At 39.8% G+C, this 27,837-nt stretch overlaps 1 protein-coding gene and 1 long non-coding RNA gene across 4 annotated transcripts in view; one reads left to right on the forward strand and one right to left on the reverse strand.

Annotated features, from left to right (window-relative positions):
• Positions 1 to 1,011, reverse strand: part of LOC136052313 (uncharacterized) — a 33,444-nt gene extending 32,433 nt beyond the window's left edge. The window contains exon 1 of the long non-coding RNA XR_010622537.1: positions 972 to 1,011. This is a non-coding gene — a long non-coding RNA (uncharacterized LOC136052313). The remainder of the gene's footprint in view (positions 1 to 971) is intronic.
• SNX7 (sorting nexin 7) lies at positions 782 to 27,837 on the forward strand. Of its 3 annotated transcripts, none has more exons than XM_065742240.1 (9): positions 782 to 1,032; positions 5,448 to 5,630; positions 7,280 to 7,390; positions 7,782 to 7,946; positions 8,691 to 8,892; positions 10,443 to 10,642; positions 13,894 to 13,980; positions 20,723 to 20,875; positions 27,385 to 27,837. In XM_065742240.1, the coding sequence occupies exons 1-9, from the start codon at positions 865 to 867 to the stop codon at positions 27,397 to 27,399; spliced, it is 1,284 nt and encodes a 427-aa protein (XP_065598312.1). In that variant the 5' UTR covers positions 782 to 864; the 3' UTR covers positions 27,400 to 27,837. The 3 variants fall into 3 exon arrangements, with proteins under 3 accessions (XP_065598312.1, XP_065598304.1, XP_065598319.1); XM_065742232.1 differs by having other exon boundaries at positions 27,437 to 27,837; XM_065742247.1 differs by lacking the exon at positions 782 to 1,032 and adding an exon at positions 2,738 to 2,757 and having other exon boundaries at positions 27,437 to 27,837.

Here is a 27,837-nt window from a genome sequence, read left to right on the forward strand (position 1 = left end):
CTCCACTCACCTCGTGTTTCCAGAGAACTTCCCTGCAAGAGATGAGGGAGGGGCTGCAGAACGAAGGCTGGCTGGCAGCGGCTGTGCTCAAAGGAAACCGCTGCGGCAGCCTCAGCATTCCTCCAGCCTGACGTTTAACTTTTTTCAGCGTTATCATTTCTAAATGTTTGGCTATTCCCCCCACACGCTCCGTTTCACGCGATGTGGTGCTAATGCACCTAAGCAAACCTCAAATTCACCTGACATCAGGGAGAGGCCCAGGCCCCATACCAAAGGGGACAGCACGTGTCCCGTCACCAGCAACGTTAGGGCCACACAGAGCACGCGAGGGTTCCGGAGTACGCTGTTCTTTCAGGCTGGGACGGGCCCGGAGCAGAGGAACGAAACCCGGACACGCAGTCCGTGCTGAGATACACGCTGGGACGTCCCAGGAATCAAACCGGTGTGGCTGCTCGTCCTCAACAGAAGTCACCGCTTTGCAGGGAGCACCGCCTTCCCCCAGCACCCTTCAATGAGCGGGCGGCCCGGAGCCCCCACCGTGACCTCGGAGCGCCCCGCTCACGCGCGGCCGTCACCCACGCAGCCCCACGAAAGCACGTGCGGCCGTTTGGAGCAGCGGCCTCCCACGTCCCGCAAGCAGCCTCCGCTTCCCGACCACCTCCACGGGGACGCCCCGACCCCTTCCCCGTCCCCGCCCGCCCGAGGCACGCGCTCCGCCCCGGCCCCGCCGCATCCCGCCCCGTCCCGGCCGCCGTGCCCTCCCGCCGCCGCCTCTTCCACTCCTGCGCACTGGGCGCGTCCCGGGGCTGCCGGGGGCGGCGGGCGGCGAATTGCGGCGCCCCGGGGAGCGGGCTCGCGGGAAGGATGGAGGCGGAGGGCCGCGTACCGGGGCCGCCGCTGCCCCCCGCCGGCGGGGGAGGGCCCGAGCCCCTCGCGGGTTCCCCCGGCGTTGCCCGGGCGCCGCCGCTCACCGCCCCCGCCGAGGTGCTGGAGTTCGACGACGAGGAGGACGACCTGGAGGTGTTCAGCAAGGTACGGCCGCGCCCGGCCGCGCTCTCCTCGCCGCCCGGGGCGGGTGCGCGGGGCGGCGCCGGGACCGAGCGGGGACGGGGGCGGCCGAGGAACCCCCGCTCCCGACGGGACGGGCGGGGCGGGCTCGCGCTCGCGCTCGGCCTCGCCTGCGTGGAACCGCTCCGCGGCACTCGGCCGGGAACGCCCGAAGCGCGGCGGCCCGGGCGCGCCGCGTGCAGACAATGCGGCGGATCCGCCGCGGCCCGGGGCGCGCTGGCTGCACGGCGGGAGGACGCGGCAGGGCGCCGAGGTGCTGCCGGAGCGGGCAGCTTCTGCTTGGGCGTCTTCTGCGAGTTCCGAACTGCTGCGTGCCACGATGTGAGAAACTGCAAGCGTTTTTCCCGATTGAAAATGGGGTATCCAACATCTTAGGACCAATTGTAATAGCAATTAAATATACGTTTCCTATATTTCTGTGTGTGGAGTGGTGGGGGAGGAATCAATTTTCTGTATATGTGAATAAAAATCATTGGAATAAGAGTTGATTCTTGGGATCTATTTAAACTGATTACAATAAATATCCTGAAACTGACGGATTTAAGGCTAGGGGGGGATTGTTAGGTGATTTAATGGTCTGTAACGGGCAAAAGGTCAAGCTAAGCCTTACCAAGTTCTCAGTGCTTTTCTGAAGCCTAACTAGAGTTTAGCTAAATCATATTCACTGAACTTGAGCACGAAACCAGTGCTCAGTAGCATTAGTTGTTTCTCACCTGGAATCCTTTTACTTCTGCCAGGCATGCACAAGCCCGGGCAGCTCTGCGTGCAGTTTCAATGCCTGTCAATACAGCGTAGCAACACGCTCACTTCTCAAGCGTGATGTTCCTTGAGAACAGAAAACCAAACGAGTGTTGTTAATATGAATTACTCCCGCTCTCTGGCAAACATCTATATCCTTAAATATCTTCCACATAGATTCATGTAAAATACATCCTGCTTATAACAGGAATTTTAACAACTCTTACTGCATGCAGAATGACCTTTTTCTGCAGACAAGAACATGCTATGTGCAAGTCTTGGACTCCTGCTCTTCGTGGTTGTGTATCAGCCAGAAATTCATCGTTTGCTTTCAGCTGCAATTTGAGGGCAGATCTTTCAAGATGATGAAAATCTGTGGAGGTGATTTGGGATCACAGCCTGTTTGTGTCTGTCCGTTATGTTAACAGGATACTGACAGGCTAAATGTAGTTTCAGAGCAATTTCTGTAAAACTCATTTGTCCGTAACATACTGTTCAAGACCTCCTCGGGTTTGATTCACACTGCTGTCCTCAAGGCAGTGGTGTAATGTGGGCAGGCCGATTGGGATGCAGAGGCAGTGCAGTGCTCAGTGCCTGGTGCTGGCATCAACTTCATTTTTCTAAGTTTAGTCAGTGAAATGGACCAGCTATCTCAGAAGTGAAAAATGAGGGTCTTAACAAATTGTCAGCATCAATACCCTCAGTTATTACTCAAGATGCCGACGCCAAGTTTTTACTGTATGAAAATTCACAGACATTTGACCTGGTAGCATCACAACTGTTGAGCCACTATCCCTTGGCAGTTCTCAAATATTACAGACTGGCATCTCCCTCAGCAGCTGCGATAAACCATTTTCTGATGTAACCTGTGTTTCACTTTGTCCAAGTTTCCGTCACCATGGAGAAAGTTCTGAGGTCATTTTAACAGAGACAACTTCTCAAGGTTGAATTGTGAGTCACATCAATACCGTGTTTTCAACCTGCCTTCTTTCCTGAGTGTCAAATAGAGTACTGCATGTGTTGCAATACTCACCCTGATAGTCCTCATGTTCCTTGTTCCTGGTACCTTGACGTGGCATTGTCAGAGCTGTCAGTGGTTTTGTTAATGCTTAAAATATTAAGGAGCCCTTTCAAAACTAAAAAGTGCTTGATCTCTTCCGTAATTACAGGAAACTTTCTTCATGCTGTTTGTAGGAAAGATGTACACGCCACTACAGAATTGCACAGAAGCAAATTTTTTTCTGGAGCAAGTTGATCAGGGATTTGAGCCTGATTTAAAAGTGAACGTTTCAGCCAAGAAGCTGTCCTGTCTTCCTGAAAGTCTCTCCTTTGAAGAACACTCCAACAACTAAGCTATTCTTCTTCTAGACACCCTGCCACCACATCCTCTGCTTCCAGACATGCTTTGGGTCCCTGGCCTCAGCTGCAAGCTCTGGGTCCTGACTGGGGCAGTGGTGGTAGCTCTGAGCCAGGTGTCCACGCTCTGTGGGGGAGCAGTGCTTTGGCAAACTGTTTTCTCAGCACTTTGCATTGCGTGGTCTGCCCCACATGAGCACATCTGGAAAACAGTGTTCGTTCTCCATGCAGAGCATGGGCAGCCAGTCCTGGTGAGCAGTGAAAACAGCTTTTGTCTTCATCCTTCATTGCTCCAGTCAGTGCTGACCACATACCAGCAAAGAAATCATGGGCTTGAACAGCCCAAGTACAATATGTCAAGTAACTGACAGATACACAAGTAAGCAGCTATATAATATTTAAAGGCATCGCCTTTAATCTTCCATCTCACTATTTGCGTTGAGAGGAGGTCTGGTATATTAATACTTTCAGTGTGGAATTCCCAATATAAGCTTCTACACCATATTTAGGAGAGTACATCGATAGATTCAAAAGGAGAGAGTTGGCAATATAAAATGAGGTATAGGGCAAGAAAAGGGGGGAAGAACATGTCCCAATGATAGTTTTGGCCCAGTTGAACCCAAAGGAAAAATTCTTGCCAGCCTCGTTGACACCAGTCTTGTACTCTTCAGTCCCACCTGACAGTACACAGCTCTGGTTTGTGTACGTTCCCACTTCTGACATCTTACAGTTTTCTCATCAGCAGCATTTCTTTTCTGCATGCTCCATAGTCAGCAAGGCACTACAAAGGGCCATTTTTGCCTCTTGGATTATCATGCTTGCAGTAGAGCAGCCAGCCCCATGAACAGGCTGCCCAGAGCATGTGCAGGTGCCTGATCCTTGGAGGTGCTCAAAGCCAGGCAGACATGGCTTTGGGTAACCTGCTTTAGTGGAAGGGTTGGAACTGGGTCATCTTTAAGGCCCCTTCCAACCAAACCATTCTGCATTGTTTATTCATTGGTTTGGAAAAGCAGTTGATTTTACTGCAGTGTAAAACCAGTAGGAGAGTAGCTCAAGCGAACCTCAAATGAGCAACCAATACATTCCAGAGAACTAAGGATGCTTTTGCCTTGAGGAGCCCACAAAAAGAAAGCATCTTCCATTGCAGCTGGCAATTGAGGTGCCCTGTCGTGTAGGGTGAGCTCCTCAGCACCCCGCCAGCTGCCAGGAGGGGACAGGGCCTGAAGCTGGTCAGCATCCAGAGGGCTGACCTGAGAGGCGGCTGCTCATCCACGTGCTGACCTCCTTCAGAGACCTCCTTCAGCTTTTATCCAATTTTGCATATCAGCTTCTTACATTTTTCAAAAGAGAAAGTGATTTTTATGGTCTGTAAACTGTAAGAAGCGATTTTCCACTAACTGGGCCCATTACACTGTGACCTCTTTGCTTTAAAAGATCTGCTTTAAGCATGCTTCCTCAAGCAGTTTTACAGTTTGTTTTTGCTAAACACACTTCTATTTTTCACATCTTTCAGATCTATAGAAAGCTTTCTAAAAACACTGATGAATAATAAAGTTCGTTATTCACTGAAACATATCACTGCATTTGATATATTAGGAAAGTTATATAAAATGTCTGACATTTCAAACATAGTGATTATTTTAATTATCCTCATTATTTTTAAACATATATTCAACTTTATGGTGTTTTCCGTAGTGAGTGAATTTAATTTAATTGAGAAATTAAATGGTAGTTTTATACTATATCCTTACCTATTTGTTAAAGATTAAATTCATGTCTCTGTAAAAGCTTTCTGTTTCAAATTCTATTTTAAAATATGTGCAAACTGAAATATCTGATCCCAATAAAAATTCTCATTTGGATTTTGTCTTAGTCTTTTAAAATCATAATTTCTTATAGTACAGCTTACTAGAGATAACTGAAACCTCCTAAGTCCTGAGGTAACTGGCTTCAAACTAAGCTGGTAATCGAACTGCATAAGCACCGAGTGCCTGTATTCATAACTCATTTTAACATTCATAGGCAAGTTCTGTTCTCTAGCTGTGCATAAATTTCTTGTCTAAAGCTAGTGTTCTGCTTTGATCAGTTCTAGAGTAAATCTCATTCTTATATCCTCAGCGAAGCAAATACTGAAGAGAATAATAGACTTGTCACATATCATATAATTCTTTTGTCTGTCCTATGTTTTACCAGTTTATTTTAAAACTTACCATTTTAGCATCTGAGATGTGCTTGTTTGTGTATAAATATGTTTCAACATAGATATTCTCACGTTCTGTCCGCAGGATCCATCACTGGCTGAGGCGAACTCATTCAGTCCTTCAATGCCAATATCCCCCTCATCTATGATAAACCAATATAAATTTGAAGATGAACCAGAATTAAAAGATCTCTTCATTACTGTCGATGACCCTGAAAGCCACATTACAGCCATTGAAACATTTATTACATACAGAGTAGTCACAAAGGTAAGCATCTGTTAGGTGAAGATAAGGGTAAACCTCAGTGGCTCACGGCAGTAACTGTGATAGCATTTTCAGCCTTCTTGTGAGCCATTCTCTGGGATACAACCCAACTGAAACTGTACTCTGATTTTGCTATGAGTTACAGATCACTGTAACTGCACGTAACTGTGTGGTTGATTCTGAAAACAAAAAATCAGCATGGGTATATTCACACACATATACGTACGTAACTTTTTTTACACGGAGGAAATAGCTGCTTTGCCTGAAGGACACCTGCTGCGAAGTCTTTCAGCTCTGTTGTTTCGTAATGGTAGCGCCTGCTATCATCTGCAAGTTTGTTTCCAGTCTACAGTTGCACATGCTTTCTGGGGCAGCTGCCACAATTCTCAAGTGAAAAAGTAATAGTAGGAAACAGCGTAGTGCATTTTTAGCTGTCCTGCATGCAAATTATTTACTGGAAATAAGGAAGAAAGACAGCATTGTGAGACCAGCCAGCTCTTCTGGGATTACCAATATTCTGCAGGCTGTGGTTTGAGAATTACTTTGTTAATTTATTTTACTTTGAGTTCTTTTTAAAAGATACATTTAAAACCAAATTTTCAAATGGGAATTATTCATCTTTAAATAGAGAGCTTATCAATTTCTCATAAAATATTTAAAGAGTAGGAAGAGAGCTATCTTCATTAGGTTGCTAGCAATAATTTTCACTTCACGCAGCTTTTTGCAGATGAATGAACATCTTTTTCTGCAGGCAAATATGGAAGGGCTGTAAGGTGGATTGCTTTTGCTTCTTTATCTCTTTCATCCTTCCTTCTCATATTTAATTTGAAGTGCTGGTTATTGACGATAAAGTAAAAGCATTCCTCCCACATACCTTGAAAAAAGTTTATTCAGCCCTTAAAGATGTTTAGGTTACAAGAGTGTGTGAGTTTTTTTACGATGTACTTGTGTCACATTGTACATCTGTGGAACACCGAATGCTGAACAGCATGCATCACTTTGCTCTGTGTAGCTCGATTCTAGAAGATGGAGCAGTGATAAAATCTCGCACTTTGGTGATTTTGCAATGCTGTAATAAGCATTTTTTCTAAGTATTGAAAATTTGTTGTCAAGGTCTGACAAAGGGCTACAAAACTGAGATGGATGGATTGTATAATCCATTAAACAGCACAGGCAGTGTGCTATGATATGCTCAAGTTTTCATGCGCCGAAAGCGGGGATTGTTGAGTGGTGTCAGCAGGACCTAGTGACATTTGTCAGCTCTTTCTGTTTTTTCCAAAATGCTAAAAATGGACTTTACTCTTTCACTGACTTCTCATCCCTTCAGAAGTGCCCTTAAATTAATGAACATAATTATGATTGTTAAAAGGGAAACACCACACTATTGTAATGATTGAAATCTTTTGGAAACACTGTCAGACTGATTATTTCAAATCAATCTGTTGTGCATTTTTTGTAGAATTTAGATTTCTTGAAAATATTATGTTTTCTCTCCTAAAGCAATTGATCTTTGTGCTTTAAAAACAGCAAGCAAGTAGCGTGGGTGAAATAGAATTGTGTGTGCAGTTTTATTAAAAATGTAAAACAATATTGTTCTTTTTACCCAATATTCTTAACTTCCTGGACCTGTGTTTTCTGTTTGTTGTTTTCAGACATCTCGTGGTGAATTTGACTCCTGTGAATATGAAGTCCGACGACGATATCAGGATTTTCTTTGGTTGAAGAGCAAACTTGAAGAAGCACATCCAACACTAATTATTCCTGTTCGTTTGCTAAAACTTACATTATTTTTATTAATTTCTATGCTGACCCCAGCTTTATACAAAGATGATTGAGGTCCTTCTGGGGTTCCTGATATCTGGCAAACACTAAAGCAACCTTTTCATCAGTAGCTTCTTATATGTGTACATACGTGATAATTAAAAATTCTGCAAGGGTGTTACTTACGTTTGTAATTGTGACATTTGCAGTAATTTATTTTCCCTCTCTCAATTGTACTTGTATTCTGCTGCACTATTGGCTACATGAACCAGTTTATACTGTTGTTGAATGTAATAATTTTGAAACAATTTGATTTTTACATGGTGAATTTTACAAAGTATACCTGTTTTCAGTAAGTAGAAAACTGTTATATTTTTTTCTTTCTTTCCTTAGCCATTACCTGAAAAATTTGTGATGAAAGGAATGGTGGAACGATTTAGCGATGAATTCATTGAGACTCGAAGAAAAGCTCTGCATAAATTTTTGAACCGTATTGCTGATCATCCAACTTTAACTTTTAATGAAGACTTCAAAATTTTTCTTACTGCACAGGCCTGGGTAAAATGGCTTTATTTTTATCTACACTTTTATGGAACCACTTTGTGTGTCAGTAGTAGTGTCTGGGGATTCTCTCTAGATCAGGACTCAGTAGCGTCCTCCAGAAGTAACAGAAGGGTCAGAAGGTGTAAGATTTATGGAATATTTGTTCCCTGAGACGAACTTTTCTTCTGTGCTATCTTTTGTGTTTCCATAAATATTACTGTATCTTCCATAGCAGTTTTTGTTGCTGCATTTGGATCTCTGTGACAAAATCACAACACTGTATGCTTTCAGTTAAGATCCGAGTTTTGTATTCAGAAAGCAATCCTCGGAACTTTAGAAAAGGTTATTCTATCATGATGTAAAGGTAGTTACAAAAAAAATAGCTGGATTACTTCTTCCAGTGGCAACACTGTTCGCTTTTCCCAATTACTTTTTGCAATCATTACCCCTGCATTCCTGTTCTAGAGGCTAAATTGCAAACTAGTCAACTCTCTGTACAGAATGAAAGGGTAAAGGTTTTCTGCCATCTCTGGTCATGCTTTTTAAGAGCACAATGCACAGTATCTTTATGTTTGTTCAGGAAATCTTAGAACAAGATTTTGCCTTGAAAAAAAATACAGCTGAGTCTTTTTTTCCATTGAGGTCTATGCAGTTTTTGTTTAAAAACAAACAAACAAAATTTAAAACTTTAAATCAAATATTATTTCTAAAGAGTTTAAAGATGTATGTGCAAATGAACACAGTGCATTCTTGTTTTAGGAGCTCTCCTCGCACAAGAAGCAAGGTCCAGGTTTGCTGAGCAGAATGGGACAGACTGTAAGAGCTGTAGCATCCTCAGTAAGAGGAGGAGTTAAAAATCGTCCTGAAATGTTTACAGAAATGAATGATTATGTGGAAACATTCAGTCACAAAATAAACGTTCTGGACAAAATAGCTCATAGAATTTACAAGGAAGAAAGGGGTAAGTAGAAAACAAGTATTTTTTATGGGTTTAAGAAATAGATATATTGGAAAATGATTTGGTGTAAACAGTAGATTTGTTTTCATTGTTCCAAGCAAAATACTTATTTCCAGCAAGCAGGGGAAAGTGGAGATTTGTATTTATACCATGCTTTCCAAAATGGTCATTGTTCTGGCAGATCTTCAAGTTAACTTGAGTAACTTGGTAATAGGGAGGGTTCTAACACATCACCGACCTGCTTGAAAAGGAACTTAAAAACAAGAAAACAAGTATGGCTGTCTTTTTATTGTTCTTATTGGAGAGCTGTATGACATTTTGTATTTTGAATGGAATGTAAAGAGACAGTTTTCTGTGCTGTCTCATGCTGGCATAATGCTTTGTAGATTCTGGGACTCTATGTATGTATCTCTTTTAGTTTCATGCTGTATTCTTTTTTTTACATGTTGGCCAAATAGATTATTTTTTAATTTCAAGAGCTTTAGTGTTGGCAGCAGTTTCTGTCATGGGAAACTGTGCCTGTTTTATAGAGAAGGATTGCTTAAGCTCATATTTTTCCTTAAGTAACAGCAGTTTGCACACCCACTTGCAACTCTAAATTATTAACTTTCTGAGCTTAACGCTGATCTCAGTCTAGGTTTGTTTATTACTGTTGATTCTACTGGAATCAGCACTTGAGGGACATTACTGTATCTATAGTAGAATTTGAAGTGCTACACTGTGTTCTCTAATAACCAAGACTCTGTACTTTAAGTGTGCAGAACCAGATCTCAGCACCTCCTTGCCAAGTTAGAGGGAGCTTATAAAATGAAAATACATGTAGCTGAAAAGGGTTCTTTTTGATACAGCTCATTCCAGTGGAACTAGCTGGCCAAGTTTTTTAGGTTCAAGTCATCAGTACCAAAATATTTCTTGGAAAACATACAAATTTTGCCATGCTCCCAAAAGCTCATTAAATCTTCTTCCTAGATTTTCCAAATAGCAAAAGGCAGAACACTAGTGTGCAGGGTACTGATGAGGACATGAGAATGTTCCTGATCGTAGTATCTTAACATGACATTTTAAGTTCCATCTTCCATGGACGCTTTTTTGCTGAAGTGTTTTCATAGTAACATTTCAGCACACAGCTGTTTTCTATCTTTGATGGATGTTTCTTCATTATAAATTCAATTGTGTCAAAATTATGTCTTCAGTACATGAAAATGAATTCAGAGGAGCCTTCTGTTAACATCAAGCTTTCAGGTCATACCCAGGCTTGCCCAAATTGAGTACTACCAAACATCACAGTGGCTTCTGGGCCTTGCAAAATTATCACTTGGTCTAGAGACAGAAGAGAAACAACTCCTATGGTATCCATCTATTCAGATTAATAAAAACTTCTAAAGGAAATATCAAATAAAGAACTGGAATGAACTTCCTTGTGTTGTCTGCACCTTTTGGGACTTAGTAAAGCTGCTGATTCCTTGCTGTGTTGACAGTAAATATTGCAGTTAGTATCACTTAGACATCTGTTAGTGAACAAAAGACTAATCTGTGTCTATGTCCCTGTTAAGAGTATTTTAATGAGATGAAGGAGTACGGTCCTATCCACACACTTTGGTCAGCATCAGAAGAAGATATAGCAGACACCCTAAAAGGCGTCGCCAGCTGCATTGACAAATGTTGCAAGGCTACAGAGAAACGAATGGCTGGGCTCTCAGAAAATCTGCTCCCAATCATACATGAGTATGTTCTCTACAGTGAAATTCTGATGGTAAGGTTTCATTAAGGATTGCTTATGGCAGTATGTGAAGTTTGGCTTAATCCATTGATAAACTCTGGAACAAAGTTTGTAACTGCTGAAAATCATTTTGTGGCCACTGTTCTGCTGTTAGTAAATGTGCACAGCAATGGGATAGCTGTCCATTAGCAGAGAATCCGGTTTGTCCTGTTTCCCTTGCTAATCAGGCAAGAGGCACCCATTTCAGACAGAACTGCATAGTAGTTTGTGTGGCAGGGAGCCTGTGGGTAGCAGTACAAAAGTCTGATTTGAAAGCTGTGTGTTGTAGGGCTGGAGCACAGAAAGGTTCAAGGAAAAGCAGCTTAGAAAGACCTCTTCTGACACTGATGAAATATGCAGTAACAGATTGTGCGGGGGAGAAGGAGTGGAGAGGTTTCTCTTTTTGTAGATGTTCCTAAATTATGTTTTCTTTTTCTAGAACAGCAGGGAGCTTCCAGTCCCTGTGTCACAAGCACATTTTAGTCTCTGCCATAAGCTGATGCTCTCAGTTCCTTCTATGGGTGTATTTTTCTTACACTTGGAGAGAAAGTAAAAAATCCATCTGATTGAAAATCAACATAATTCAAAAACTGATTTTAGCATATCATAAATCCCACTCTTCTGCCTTCAGAAAGCAAAAAAAAAAAAGTATACAATCACATCTCTGTGGGATTTGCCATCCCAAGGCAAGCTGTAGTATCTGTTTTTGTGTCTGCTGGGAACCCAGCTCAGAGGGTGGCAGGGGCTGAGCAGGGGCTGAATGTGCTGCATGCCATGTGTAGAGCAGGGCCCAAGCTAAGTCAGCCAGCAGAGGCCTTTACTGGCACTGGGCAGAACGCTGTCAATTTTTCAATAAGGTTTAGCTTCTAAAAGTTAGGAACTAGAGCTGCAGTTGAAAGAGGGACCACACAAAATGTCCTGCTTCCACAGGCTGTATTATTTAAATGTACATGCAGGTAGGTTGAGATTAAAAGCATGAAGAAATGAATATCTTAGCAAATTGCAGTATTTCCTCCTTCAATTCTCATTTTTCAGAGCTTGTAAGTCTGTTACCTGTGAGCCTTTCTGTCCTTCATGTTTAAAGAGATGCTGTCTGCAGCTTGGTTTACCTTTGTACAGGTCCTAACTTTTGTACTTAGCAGGGAGATTTCTCTGTACAAAGCACAGAATGGCGTCCTGGCTCTTATTGCTCAACATGGCAAGATTCTTTTGCTCATTGCTTTTGTTTCATTTTGTTTGTTTGTTTTCTTTTTATTTCTGGTTGCAGCATCCAACTGTTTGCAACACAGTGTTAATTTGACAAAGAGTTAATGAGGAAAGTCTTGCTCCTCTAGCTCATTCCTCTTCAAGCACCGCTGTTTTCCTTTCATTCACTATGGATTTCTTTTTCCTACAACTTACTTGCCTCTCACAGTTTGGAGAGGGGGCTAATCATACTAAAAATACAATAGGACTAAAAATACAATAGGGGAAGTCACTAGTAAAACCTGACTTCAGGGGTGTTTTTAGCGCCTCATCGTGGGTACCATTATCTTCTGCTCAAGGGACATATTTGGCATATGTGCAGAAGAAGGTGTGATGAGTACAAAGGATTAGACCTTGTATTTTCCAGTGCTGTGAGTTCAGCTGAAAACTGAGGGCAAGAGATGAATTTGTAGCTAAATATTTACATCAAGGCAGGCTCCTTTCTAGCTGACTCACAGCAGAGGCAGAGCAAATCTGGAGAGTGTAACTCTGTCCCACTGAGCTTTAGCATACAAACTGCAGCAGTAAGGTAGCTGTGGGTCCACAAACAATTATTTGAGGATTTTGTGTCAGAATTATACAGAATATTATAAAAATATAATATGCTTGTAAAACACAGTCCCTCTGTTTGCCATCAGAATTCAGCACTTGCCTATAGTTGTAACACACCAATATTAAAATCACTGGGTTTTATCTTATAATTTAAGGAGTATGTGAGATAACATTTGGCATATAATCAAAACAGTAGTTTTAAAAAAGGCAAAAGAATTTTAAAAAAATGCATTTGTAACGTGATGGGCAGCTCTTCCAGAACTATTTTTTTGCTTCTGTGCTTATGTCTAAACATTTTATATATTTATCTAAACAAAAGATATTCTGAGCTATTGAAAATTAGATTTATGTGAATACATACTGCTAATGTATTATTCAGAGCTGTCCAGAGTCAGGTTTACCAGAGTTTCCTAGTGAGCATCTGGTCTAGAAGTAACATTGAGAAATTATTTGAAAATTCACCTCCTAATTTTTTATTCCATTTTTTTATGTCATTCATGTTGAACTGACAAGATGGCAGAGAGAATACAATCAAACAAGGCAGCTAGAGAAGGTAGAGCTGCTTGAGTCCTGTGCGGTTTCAACATGCCCTATGCTAGAGGTAGATACCAAAAATCCTTTTATTACATGCAGAAGAAGTAAAATTGGTTGTGGCAAAGTAATGTAAAAGGAGCTTTTTAGATTAGTAATTATATTTGTCCTTCTTTTGATTATTTCTTTAAAAGGACTAATGCCTTCTGTGAGATAAGCACAACTGAGTGTACTTTTGCAGATGAGGAAACTAAGGCAAAGAGAAATGTTTAAGATTTGCTCAAGGTCACAGAACATATGAATATCAGAAATGAAAATTTAATCTGTAATACCATTCCTATTTAGTAGTCTAACAAGTAACATTTCCTTCCCTGTCTAATTATATTTTGATATTATGCTAAAAATTCAATACCTGGAAGGCAGTTTTAGAGGAGGAAATAATTACATACACTAGAAATAAGCACATTTATCAAAGTTACTGCAGCTATCATTTTAATGATAACTTTATCAGATTTTATTGAGCTACAGTTCAGTACTCCAACAACTGAAACAAGATACTCCTGGTTAGGGGGTTTCACCATCTCATGCTGCTTTTTCAAAATGAATACATTGTAGGTTGAGTTGATACTAAGTTAACTGCTACTGCTGGTGATTTCATCCAGTTAGCAGTGATACCTGTGTGGCACATTCCTGGGGCACTGACTTTGTACTCACTAAGACTCTTGAAAAAACATGTAAGATAAAAAGTAGATATTGAAAAATAAGTATTCACTACATGATTTTGAATTTCTTTTTAGGAAAGTATTTGCATCTTGCTAACGTTCTTGAGTCATGTCTTGTTTAATTTATGTTGTGGTATGGTTTTCTGAATATATTTAGTTTTTCTTCTTTTTTATTATTATTTTTTTTATATTAAGGGTGTTTTGAAAAGGAGAGATCAAATTCAAAGCGAGCTTGATTCCAAAGTTGATGCTTTAGCCAATAAAAAAGCAGACAAGGATCTGGTGAGTATGTCTTCGTACAGAATGCTGAAATATTCCATGCCTTACTCTAATTGCAAGAGGTGAATCCCCTGGACAAGGTATGTCCTGTGAAGCCATGCACTGTAACTGTATGGTGTCTCTGAGTCCCATACTGCCTCTGCGAAAGCATGGTCTCTGCAGCTACACATGCCAGGCAAAGGCAAGGTTGAGAAAAAGGCAAAATCTTCAGTGGGTAGGCAGCTACAGCAAAGGATTGGGAATAGTGGACATTCATGAATTGTGTGATATCAATGCAGGAGGCACAGTGGCTTTTAGCATTGTCCACTTGCAAACTGAAAGTTAAAGTAAGACTTGCTGCAGTGCTCTTGTAGCTGCTGCTCTGTTGACATGAGAGGAATAGAGGTAGAATGAGCAAAGCCATTCATGAGACATAATTAAAATGAAAAGTTCTGGATCCTGTTCTTTCAGGATTGGTTATTTTTTAGGATATTTTTCACTAGCTGACACCTTCATTCTAATGCAGTCAGACACGTAGCACATGGATTCTGACATCCTCAAAGCCATCAGCAGAGCTCACTGGAATGAGTTTGCAAAGCTTCAATAGCTGGCCTGCCTGCTGCTGCCACCAACTCACTTCTTGCCTCAGTCAACTCATGTGCAATGCAGCACAATGCAGTGCTGGTCCTGGGATGGCTTTCCACACTGCTTTGCTATCACCTGTGCACCTTTATAGGTACAGTGAAGAACAGAACTGGCATTGTGAAAAATTCATATTTTTTAGCTCTAACACCTAAATACTGTCCTCTAGCACACCTTTAACACTGAGTGTCATACAGTGTAAATAATACACAAAAATGACTAGATAATAATTCCTGCAACTTTTTAGTGCATTAGAGAAGAAAATCCTTAACATTTCAGATATTTTTTATTAGAGTTGCCACAATTAGCTTTCATGTAAAGGTGAGCTGTTTAGATAGCTTTTGGCAGTCAAGGTGTGTATTTTCATTTGATTTTTTGTCAGTTAACAGAATAAGTAAGAACATACTATCACTAGCTGATATCTGTGATGTCTGCAGTGTATTTCATAATAATTTGCCTCTGTATAATGCAATGGGACAGCCAGCAAGCAAAAATTATTTGCTTACATTGTCCTTTCATCTTACTGCCTTTCTGTTCTCTTAACTGTTTTGTTCCTCTACTTCTCCTGCTGCTTCTCCTATCCTTAGTCTGAGACACAGTTTAAAGCAGACTGGGAGCTGGGCAGCAAGTATGGGTCTTGGTCCTCTGCTGCCTCTGGTTGCCAGCAAAGCCAGCAGATTGCCATTCTCCCCTTAGAGGGCACAGGCTGACCTGCTGCCCACTCCCCACCTGGCCACCATGTTCTCAGCTCCCTGGCATGTGTCCCCACCAGCTGGCAGCCCTGACCCCAGGCTGGCTGCTTCCCAGCCATCCTGCCTACCCTGTGTGGGCAGAACACTCTGGCATGAAAGGCTTGGTGGGTGCAGGCAAAATCTGTGAATCTGAAAGGCGGGGAAGGAGGCAGTGTCTGAGCAACATGGAGAGTGGAGGGCGGAGGAGAGCGGGGGCTTGTATGGTTTCTTTGGCCTGGGGTCATGGTATGTGCAGGGGTATCACCACATCTGGGAACCAGCCTGCAGGGCACAGAGAGAGGTCACTCACTGCCAGGAGAACCACTTCTGCTCTTTGCTCCTAAACGTTTATATGGAATGTCATGTAAAAGTCTACTCCTTGTAATAAATTAACAAGTTTTATAACAGTAATCTCACACTTGTAGGAATCCGCAAAGAGCAACTTCAAGTAAAGGTTTATTTAATTATGTCTACTCTCAGTCTACCTACAAAACATATGTATCTTTATACTGGCCAATTAACTAGAAGTGAGGTCTCATGCTGGGTGTATCATAGATCAGGTGTCTTAGTTGCAGTGCATATGAACATACAATGCATATTTTCATCTGACCAGAAGGAATGTTATAGGTCATTGCTCAAGTTGTTTGTGTGCAGCTAGTTAAATCAATTTTGCATCAACCTCTCATCCCTTTTATCAGTACTTCCCATTTCTATGGTTTGTTGCTAAAAAACAATTGCATTTGCACAGAGTGATTCAGTGCTGAAATGCAGTTCATGAAGTTTGTTCAGCAGCTGGCCTTACTGCTGTCCACCATAGGGAAGGGACATTACCTGGCAGGACATGGCCTTCTAAGAAAGCATTTCTAGTGTCATCTAATGGACTTCTCAGACAAGGTGCTGGCACTTGGATTTCTTCAACTGTTATAGACAAAAAGGAATAATTTTCCCTTTTGCATTGTATTGATTGTACCATTGATTTGATATTGACAACACCATGCTCCATAATGAGGTGTTTGTCTTTGCTTCCAGTGAACATGGTCTTTTTTCACTGTTCCTGCATTTCCTTGGCACCACTGTGATAAAAGCCTGTGGATCCTGTGGTTACTCAGGGGTTCAGATCTTCACTTTATCTTTCCAGCCCATTAAAAAAATGCAGTTCCTGAGATCTTGCCTCTTCTTACAGTCTCATCAGAGCAGCAAAGCAGATGTCTGTTAGTCTAACCATAAAATCCTGTCCTCACTAATTGAGTGGTGGCTGCATCCTGGTGACTTTCTTCTTAATTAGAAGTGGAAGGCTTTCTCCTTTAATGGCAGCTTGGCCACTGAGAGTTTTGCACTGCTATTTTTTTAACTGTTTAAGTAACTTTTTACTATTTTCGGAATCTCTTTTTTACTCTTCTTTAGTTTGTTTTACATGTTGAACTATTTTCCTGACATTTCTATCCAGACTGCTTTCAGAATGAGAGGAGTTGGAAGAAAAGCCTGAAAACAGGAGTGTTGTTATTGGAATTGGTGTCAAATGCAGACTTTGTCTTCATTTGCACATTTCTGTTTTTAGACATACCCTATGTATGTTCTAATGATCTCACAGACATCAGATTGAACTTGTCAGAAATTCTGCTGACAGTGACAAGCAAGAACTCTAATCTAATTGAAGTACACTTCCACTATAGATAAGGAATCTCAGCCTGTCCTTAGAGCTGATAAAAGGCACTGAGATCTTTAGCACTGGTCACAGCAAACATTAAATGATTTAACAAGCAGGCAGTTATACAGCAAGAGAGTGCAAAACATTCCCAAGGTCAGTGCAGCTGACAGACTCGAATCACAAATTAAACCTCGTGAGATGTCAGGTTCATTGGCTAGGAATAAACATTTTCTTGAGATATGCTTCTCCTCTTGGGCTTTTAGGACAGGTACTTGTGATGCTTCTGAAAACCCAAAAAATATCCTCCCACTTCAAAATGTAGGTGTTGAAGGTGGAAGGTATTTAGAATACAGAAGGTCTGAAGGTTGTGATTTGTCTCCTGACAGATTTTTGAGAGGGGTGTTTGAGTGCTCTCCCACTCATCTAGACCTTACTTTCCTCCAGAGCTCTGACTGTGAAGAGGTTACCATTTTGGCTCCACTGCTCCTATGCTGTGCTCTGAAAGAGTAACCAGTGCCTCCTTCAGTTGCTTGAGTTTTTTTTTACAGATTTGATACTGCTGCTAGTACTAATAGTAATTCTGACAAAGCGTTGGTATAATCTGCTCTGACAGAACCTAACAGGTTTAAATGCCGACTTATGGATTCTGCTATTCAAGCTTGAAATGAAGAAAAGAAATGCTAAATCTATCACATTCCAAGTGTATGTTATATTTTACTCCAGGCTGAGAAGGTTTGGTTAGTACAGCCAAGTGAAAGATTAATTCATGTAGCAGATAGAAGGTCAAGCTGTTTGGCATATTGAGATACTGTAAAATGTTGTGTCTCTTACCAGATAATTTGGCTACTGCTGCAAGTCCCTTTGGCTACAAGTCACCCTGTTCATGCCCGGCAGCTCTGCCCTGGCAGTGTCTAGCTTACTGCTTCTGTCCAGTGGTTCTGTCTGGTGAGCACCATGCTGTCCTCGGGCAGGAACCACTGATGTAAGAATTAATTTATTACTCTAGCTGCCTCACTGAGGTCAGTGTAAGAAAATTGATTTAGGATCATATTTAATTTGTAGGATAAATTGTAACAATGTACACCTTGTAAATCAAGGACACACTACGTGGATGTACTCGTTCAGAGACCAAGCCATGCATTGATTTCTGCTGTCAGATGAAGGAGATAGTATATATGTTTCTTTTCAGCTGTGCTTAAACCTTTCTAATTGAGATGAAGAAGTGTGGCATAACTCTATCCTTACACCCTAAGTTCAGCCCTCATCTTGATACAGTACACAGATTCTGTGGGGCTTTAGAGGGTGATGCTTAGACCGCATATCCAGGCAGGGACGCAGAACAGCCTGCCTGCCCACATCTCATTGTAGCTACACTATGGAAGAAATCTGTAGTTCCTAGAAAAGCCAAGACAAAAACAAACTGTAAAAAATGCCTTAAAGATACGGAGGTCAAGATAAAGGCAGGATGATGTTGCCAGGACTATGAAGTCAGATTTCTTCAAAAACGTAGTCTAGCTCATTTTCATATAAGAATATTTTTTTCTTGCTAAAGCAGAAGAATGGATTCAACTGCTTTTCTTATTCTAAATCATACACAGATAGTCACTATTTTCAGTATTCTGTGTGCACTCCTTATTAGCGTTAGAAAGAAAGGCAGTTAACTTGGGGCATGCCCAAGACACTAATCTAGTTGCCTGTAATGTCTTTAAAGGTAGTTTCCCCATCTTTAATCTTTGGATTAACCTTTTCGTATTGAATACACTGTTGGTAGTTGATGAAATTACCCTTGTCCATAGTTTGATTACTGATCTAGCTGGATATTTGAACTTTGGCTTTTCAGTAAAGTAGAAATAATATTTTTTCATTTTCTTCTTGAATAGTGTTCAGTATTTCATGGATCTAGAAGTGTGGCAAGGAAAATCAATGTAGAAATAAAGTCAAACTAAAAATGTTTATTCATCTCTGTATCATGGAATATGGAAAAAAGACATTCAGTTGAAATGTCATTCGATTTTCCTAGCTACTCTTTTTTTGCCTAATTTGAGCATAAAGATTTTATTTTGTCAAACTCTGAATTGGGATCTGTGGCTTGTGAATTCAGAGTTCTGTCTTTTCACTTGACTGACCTTACTTCCTTGCTGGTTGTTCTTGAAAGGGCTGATTTTTGCAGGAGCAGCACCTCTTGTTCTGGGGTGCCCCCAGATAGCAGGCAGTAAGATCCCAAACAGTGGATTCCCAGAGGGTTGCACAAACTGACTTCAGAGTGATCCTGATGACAATTTCATGCTGACTGTGAACAGGTCTTCCAAGCACTGCATAGTGGAAATGTACACAAACAAAAGTTACTTGGTTAAAACATACGTGTCTCTTCTTCACAACAGTCACACAAGCAATGTGTATGAGCTGTCATCTTCCCCTGATATCTCCAGTTTTAAGGATCGGGCTTAGGTTCCATCACTGCTTCAGTCAGAGTCACTTAATTTGTTTCTGCTGTTTGCAGCACTTCCACCTGTGGCACTGGAGAACTGCCCTCAGTGTATGGCTGGAGCTGAAGGCTGTGGACCACAGCTTTCCATGTCCAGCTCTGAAGGTTTTCTTGCAGTGTGTGAATAGCCTAAGCATCCCTTGAAAATCCTGTGGAAGACTTGGAAATTCCTATCAATTAAGACACAAGCTCTGTGGCACTGATGAGAAGCTACCCAACTTCACAGAGAAGTTGTATGATGAATGAACACTTTGCCTGATAGAAGAGAAAGAAAAAATAGGAGGCAGGTGTACAGTACTTGAGTTGCAATGGAAACAAAATAAGGAGATCAGCTTTTCCTGGTTTCTGATCGTCAGAGGTGGTATTTGGGCCTGACCTCTGTATGTTTGCTGAAGGCAGATGCTGTGCAGTCCCAAGGCATTAATTCACACTATAGTTGTAGATTTGCCTCATTCTGCAACTGGGTGCCAGCCAGCACCGGCACAGCTGATTAGCAAATGACAATTGGTACAAAATTAGTGACAGAACAAGAAGACTCACTAGAAAAAGGCCCTTGAACATTTTCTGATTCCCATTAGCCTGGAGACACTTTGTGCAACTCCAGCACCTGGAAGAAAATAATGTCTGCAGAGCAGCTGCCCTCAAGGCTTTTGATCCTGGATCTCTCAGAAACAGTTCCTGCTTTGCCGAAATCCTCTTATTTTAAGTTCTTTCTCTATTTCAGTATTTCTCGCTCCCTTGTATGGTCACACCAGGGTTAGTTCCACACTAAAGGATTGCAAGGTGATAGGCAAGAAATCTGTGAGTATAATTTCTGCTATCTTTTCCCCATTCTGATTTTTCCTGAGGTCATAAAAGGTTCTGTCAGAATTTTCTCAGTCTTCTGGCCAAATCTAACTTGTAAAGTTGATTTTGCTCCAATAAAGCCCTCAATGTTTTCCTTTTTAGACAAATTACTGTCGAGTGCAAGCAAAGAGGTGCCACAGTCTGTAACTTTCCAGACAACAAAAATATTTTCAGCAACATTTTAGTTCTTGTCTAGAATTTCTGCTATTAATATTTCAGAATTTGTACTGAGCTATTCATTAAAAATAGAATTTTTAATTATTTATCACTGAGAAATGATGTACTAATTTTAATACCAACCTTGGTTCTGCGGTCCTGTTCATCTTACTGCAATACAGTCACTTGGAATTGACCAATTTTAAAATGCTAACATTTTTTTTATTTTTAATTTCTATGTTTCCAATCTGTATTTAGTTCTCAGAGGAGATTGGGAAACTTGAAGATAAAGTAGAATGTGCCAATAATGCTCTGAAAGCAGACTGGGACAGGTGGAAGCAAAACATGCAGTACGATATGAGATCAGCGTTCACAAGTGTGGCTGACAATAATCTCCGTTATTATGAAGAGGTAAAACCCTTTCTCATAGCAATGTTATTATTGACTTATTTCAGTGGAGAAATCACTGCATTGCATCTAAAGAATAAATGTTGTACTTTAGTTCAAACTTGGATTAGCTTCAGAATCAGGTTTTCTGGGAATAAAGAGGCAGTTTCCTTAACTTGAATTGTTTTAAGTAAAACATATTTCATTTGTGCCCAAGTGGTTCATCCTGAGTTCATCAACAACAGAGGGCAGTCTTGTTTTACTAACCACAAGAATTTGAAAGATATTTTGGGGTTTAATGTCAGCTTCTATATCTCAGCTTAGAAGCTATTTGCAGCGAGTGCATGAAGAAGCCCTCTGGAAGGCTCCAGATTTATAAATTACTTTATATGAAGAGCACATTTAAATGTGGTTTCTTTTCAAACAACACATTCAGAAAGTTCTCATTGTTATTTCTCTAAGGAGTGATCTTCTGTGAAACAATCAGACTTTACTATGATAATAGCTATACAAGTTTGAGAAAAGGCTTATGGCACACTTTTTAAAATGCACAGTTACTAAATCAAATCTTTTTGCAATTGAAACTGACAACTCTGGAAAGAAAGCAAAATGGTTGAAATAAAACTTTCATTTCAATTCAAATGCCATAGCTGTTATTCTTGGTAAAAATTCCAAGATATTCTAACCAATAGAATTGAAAACATGTATCAAATCTCTTAAGCATTCTGTGAAGTTTCTTCAGAGGAAACATGTTGCTTATGTTATGGTTGTTTTGAAAGTATCCCAGATACTGCGATTTCTGTCAGGTTCTCCTGTAGTAAGGCAGTTAGCCATCTACTAATCAAAGAATAGTATTTTTCACAGATATATGTTGTTATCTGTGTCTTCCAGTCTCATGTTCCAACCCTTTTATGGGTTGTCCATTAGCCTCAATGTAAAATCAGTGTCCTGGTTTTACAAATCATTTTGTTAGAACATAATTGAAAAGACAGAACTCTTGATCATCAAGTCTAGTTAATTAGGATGCAGCCTGTGAGATGTGCGGACATTGACAATCTGTTGTTACATATGAAGATCAAAATATTTTCTGAAATCAGGCAGCAAACTTTTGGCATCCTCTCAGATTTTTTACAGCTACTGATGATTTCTGGTTTCTATATTATGAATATGTGTGTTAAATCAGTACTAAATATATTGGAATATTTGTTCATGAATGATTAGCTAAATTAAAACACAAAAATAATTATTTGTTTCTCTTTCCTGTCTAAAAATGCTTTTTGCTGAATTATAATTTCATTTCAGAATGTCAAAACTCATATTATAAATGAAATTATTAACACTAAATCAAAGACTTGAAAAATGGTTCAACTGTCTGTACAAGTATCAGTGGCTCTTCTTAAATAGTCTCTGAAATACTAGACAAATTAGTTTACAGTGAGACATTATTCTTTGTTGGTGCTTTCCCTGGAAACTTCAAATGGTTTTGCTGTTATGTCCTGATAGATTCAGATTGCAGAAAAAAGTATCTTGCTGTATTGGTTAATAATAAACTTTAGGCCAACCTGGTTGATCAGTAAGGGCTTATCAGTTTTTGTTTCTTTTTCTGTTTGTTTTGTTTTTAGCAGAAAACCATTATCTTAATTCTGGCATTCAGGAGATTTTGGTAAAATTAATTTGGGGAGTTTGGGGAGTTTTAATCTAAAACGTGTACTTTTTTTTTATTTTGAGACCTATTGTTATTGATGATGGTTAATTATTGGAGAAGACCTTATATTGGTCTATACATATGTATTTATATGTAAAGGTTTTAATTTGAAAAGATAATCAGGACCTCTCATTCTGAAGAAGAAAACATCAATTTTTTTGCCTTACAGAGGAGCCCTTGAATGAAGTGTGTCTTAATGCCATACCATCTCTTTTAGTGCTTTCTCCTGTCTCCTAGGTACAACACAATGGTTTGAATTAGCACAACTCAGCTGAGAAGAGGTACAATCTTCCCAATGGTTGAAACCACAAGCTCTCCACAGGACAGAGCACACAAATGAGAAAGCAGATTGTCACTGAGGTCTTTTCATTAAGTTAGGTGTAGATATTCTCCAGCACCCTTAGGACAGAGCACTACTAAAAACAAAACAAGATACAAAGTTCTTGTTACTTAGCTAGTGTATCTGAAGTCATTGTGGTTCATATTAGCCAACAATCCAGGCAACCAGAAATGGACTTTGGCTTCAAAGAGCAATAACAATTAAACATTCACTGATAGGTTTTTCCAAGTTTGCCATACTCTCTAGTATATATACATCAAGGAAAAAGAAATACTTAGTTTTCTCAGCAAATAACTTTGTTAACATATTCAGAGGAAAAAAAACAAAACCTGAGTAAGTAGCAGCACAATCCAAATACTGCTCAGACACTGTAAATCCAGCAAATATATCAGTTTGATTTTCCATTGATTATAAGGCTCTCTAATAAATGCAGCAACAATGTGGTTCCCTACCCCCCTACCCTCCACCTCCACCTTGGTGTAGAATGATATCTAATTTGTTTTGGCACTGAAATAACATTGTTTTTTTCCTTGTGCTACGATACATCTTTTAAAGTGTAGCCTCTAATTTTGTATTTGCCATGTCAGCATGTTTAAACATTTGCAGATTAATCTGACAAAAAGTTAAATTTGACAGAGTAGTCAGAGTCTTGTTGTTATACACACAGCTTTCTTTTCTCCAAAAACATAAAATGAATGGTTTCCTGATTTTCTTAACCATTTCAATTGCAATTATGCTTGAGTCTATTTGTGTTACCTACATTACTGCGCAGGCATAAATTCATCCAAATGATTCATTAGGTCAAAAGAATACTTCCCCATTAGAGTAACTTCTAACCCAAAAGCCCACATATATCTATCTAGCATACGCTTTAGGAAAATAGATTAAATGTGTTGTTTGCCCTGGAGGCCTCTGTGATGCATGTACCAAGTCATTGGGCTGTGTGGCAAAGTTAGCTGCTTATGCATGTTGATCACATCCTACCTTTGCAATGCCCAGGCTTTTAGCTAACAAACTTCTCGTGATATTCAGAAGCTCCCACATGGCTGAGCCAGTTTGTCACTGTGAATGCCATTTCAAATCTTGGGTCCATCTTTGAATCTTCAGTCATCTCAGCCACAGAAATCTATTTTAAATACTTTCAGGAATACGTATGCTTTTTTATTTTTTAATTTATAGTGGGAATTAGCATTTATCTATGTGTACACACACTAGTTTTTGTTCCCTCGCACCCAGAAACTATGAACATGATTTCTCTTTCTCAAATATAAAAGACTTCGTTTTCAGATTTTACTCTAGGAAATGTCATCACAAGTGATATTTTTAAGGTATTAACCATGGAAAACAGGGAACTGGAACACATGGCATGTGACACATTGCTTCTATTATCATCCCTACTACATGTTCTGTTTTTAAATCTCCTTTTCTGTTAGATATGCAGTTGTATATGGAAACCTCTTGCTGCTATTTCTAAAAATGGTGTTGTGGAACAGATGTGCAGAACAGTAGTAATCAGAATGTTGTAGGTAAAATAGACCTATTTAAGCTCTTTCATTTTGTATATTTAGATTTTCTAATGCATTCTGCAGGGTTTTTACAAGTAATTGGATTATGAATTTCAGCACTATGCATGCACATCTAATTTCCCGTGTTTGGTTTTTCTTTTTGTCTCCTTTCTGTCTCTTTTGTGAAAGTGGGCGAATCCTCTGTTTAGATCTCCATTTTCACCCTCCCAGGAGAACTCAGTAAAAGCACTCTGTAATAGGGCTGAAGCATACATCACTAACAAAATGTCGTTTATGCCGTTCATGCTTCACGATATAAAAAGCTTGAGCCTAAGGCACAGAGACCTAGTTTTGTTTTGGTATGGTTAATTATAAAACTTGTCAGCTGTAGCAGCACTGTGATGTCTGACAGTGAAATGAGCCACCATTGCTCTTTCATTTTGGAAAATGTGTTTTGGTTATATAAATGAGGCTAAATTAAAGACTAAATAACTCATGTAACAGAAAAAAATGCTCTGAACCTTTGTCTGGAAAGACTTTGGTAAGTTGTATCTATCTGGAGAAGCAACGTAGTGTGACTGCATTTTAACACACGCATTTTGTCTCAGTGCTGCAAAGATAATAGAGCGCCATTTTTATATTCCAGACGGTAAATATGATGTATGTACTTCCACACGCATTAGTGAAGTTACAAAATGACAAAACATGAAGATACATAGTACGAATTAAACTGTGGCTCAGGAAAAGAATAAGAAATAGTCATCCATTGCCAGCAAAAGACAGTTCAAGAAACTAATTATTTCTTGTCTCACACCTAGGAAAAGCTTAGGAAAAACAGATGTGCCTTGCAGCTTTCTAGGATGGCAATCCAGTCTGGGCTGTAGCCAGTAGAAAACTGAGGATGAGCACCACAATGAAAATGCTAGCAGCTGCCTTGTTGACATTTTGAAGCCATGAAGCCACCTTCCAGGCTCAGACACCCCAGATAGACACAGCTGCCACAGCGTCACACGAGAACAGGAGAATCTAATGAACAAACCTTAAAGGCTTTCAACAAAAGGTCAAAAAGACCTTTTAAGTCAGAAATCAGTTTGCAATATTTGCAGATCACTGTTCATGCTAGCATTACTTTCACTGTTCTTCCCTGGTCTACCACTGCAAAATATAATTTCTCCAAAAGGCCAGCGAAGAAATGCAGACTTCCATGTGAATCTTACCCAGTTACTCCTCTTTTTTCACAGTAATTCAAACCTTCAGTGTGCTCTCAACAGCATCACAATGTTGTGCAGTGCAAGAAGAAAACTGGGTGGGAACTCTGTCACGATTACAAAAATAAGCTCGAGGAAGCAGGTTATGGTTTATGTAGTGTGAAGGACAACATGCAAATCACAAAGTCTCTAACATGTCTGATAATGACTAAGAACCTCTGTGAAAGCAAGCTCCTATGTACTTTTTTGTTTGTGATCTGTTGGTCAGCTCTTTAATCTCATGCATTATCTTGCATCCCCTTTCTGGTTTTCTGTCTTCAGAGGTGTAACTGCTGCCATTTTTTGTTACATTGTCTATTGGCATCTCTGATTCTGCCTCCTCATGTCATCATGGATTCCTCCAACTCCATTCAACCTCCATTCATGTATCTCATTGATTTTGCTCTTAGAGTTCATAAATTATCATCATTTCTGACTATCAGATAAGCCCAATTGTCTTCTTGCAGGTAGATATGCAATAGTGCCAGCACGTAGGCTCTTCAGTGTACTGTGATAGAATCCATATATTTAATGGCAGAGTTTTTATGTTATTCAGTAGAAGTTATTCTAATAAGATGGAGCTAGGTAAGTTGAAGCAGCATGAATGCTAGGATATTTTCCCTATTTCCTAAGCAGTGACAGATGGAGCCTAGATACTTCAGTGTAGCTGCGCAGAGCGAATTACCATAGCTTGAATGGTTTATGGTAAGAGTTTTTACTTAGGAAATTATGACATTTTCAGGGCTGAGCTAATTTACAGTTTGAGTAAATGCAGTATGCTGTTCAGGTTTTAATATAAGAGAATTTCTTCAGAATTTTCAGAAGTTTTACTAATTCTGAACATTTCAGATTCCTCATGAAAAAACTGTACAGTAAGAGGTAAATAAGATTCATTATCAATAGTAATGAGTGTGTAAGTCAAACTTCTATTAGAATATTTCCATTTCAAAACAGTAGAATTATTGCATGAGTTTGGCTGCATTGTTTTAATGACAGATTTGAAATGGTAGAAACTTGGTATCTGAGTAAGAAGCATCAGCACATCATGATTTACCTAGCGATAAGCTGGCCATGATCCTCAACACTGACTTCTGATTTATAAAGTTTGCCAAGCTGCCAGTACTCATTTACACCAAACTGAACTACAATTCATTTGGGGACTTTTATTATTATCATTGTTTTACTTATACTGCTTCCAATTTATATATATATAGTTTGTACAGTTATTACTACATTTTTCCATTATGAGGGAAATTCATTTGTTGTAAAGATGGCAATTCCCCCCAGCTCCTACCTTTCTGGTCCCATTTCTTTCTCATTATTCAGGGGAAAAACAAACTATCTGTGTGTTTAGAAAAAAAAAAAAAAGTTTTAATTTAACTTGGAAAGAATATTGGATGTGCTATAGGAATCCATAGAGATTACAAAGGAACTGAGCGGGACTGTGCTTTCTATTTAGAGATCTTTGCCTGTAACTAAAGGGAGAGATTAAAGAAGAGCATAATTAATGTTAGCATCTCCCATGCTAACACATACAATTATGATGCTCACACTGTGTGCTTGTCATTATGTAAAAGTGACCTTTACAGCTCACCCAGCATGTTGGCTAACATTTTGCATATCACTGAGCTGCCTAGGAGACCATATTTTGCTATTACCACAGTCCCACAAAAACAGCTTGTGACAATGCATATGTACTCTTTTTTTTTCTGCTTCTTTTTCTCCTTGGCTACCAGTTTTACAGAAGTTAGTCTGCTACATTAATATGTATCTGTGGATTCTTTTAAGTGCCTTGCTACCTGGGAGTCCTTCCTAGCATCTCAAACAGTGGATCGTCACGGGGAAGAAGATTCTGAAGACAGGCCTTGAGTAATATCTCTGCTTGATTTCTACCTTTCCCGTGAAGTTTTTCTCAACCAAAGAAGTGCTTTATATGAGATCAGATACATTATAAAATGTAACTGTTAAAATCAGTGAAACGCAGGAAACCAGCTTACTGAAAACTCAGGTATTCTACTCCTGAAATATATTTTGGAACATGCTATATATTGCTTAGTTGTGATTTCACATATTTTTATGCAAGTGTTCGCATACAATTGTTTTCATACATACTGCATAACATGGATATAAAATATTTTAAATATGTAAAATAAAGCTCAATTTTAATAAAAAGTTTAATAAGGAAAGTC

The sequence above is a fragment of the Cyrtonyx montezumae genome, unplaced genomic scaffold (genome assembly GCF_038088225.1).
Source record: "Cyrtonyx montezumae isolate F1298 unplaced genomic scaffold, pur_monq_1.0 scaffold_1, whole genome shotgun sequence".
Taxonomy (NCBI): domain Eukaryota; kingdom Metazoa; phylum Chordata; class Aves; order Galliformes; family Odontophoridae; genus Cyrtonyx; species Cyrtonyx montezumae.

What these genes read in the sequence shown, in the direction of transcription:
- SNX7 (XM_065742232.1), top strand. Translation starts at nt 865, where the DNA reads ATGGAGGCGGAGGGCCGCGTACCGGGGCCGCCGCTGCCCCCCGCCGGC. An exon ending in ACCTGGAGGTGTTCAGCAAG is followed by an intron (nt 1,033 to 5,447) that starts GTACGGCCGCGC and finishes TTCTGTCCGCAG; the next exon opens with GATCCATCACTGGCTGAGGC. An exon ending in CATACAGAGTAGTCACAAAG is followed by an intron (nt 5,631 to 7,279) that starts GTAAGCATCTGT and finishes TGTTGTTTTCAG; the next exon opens with ACATCTCGTGGTGAATTTGA.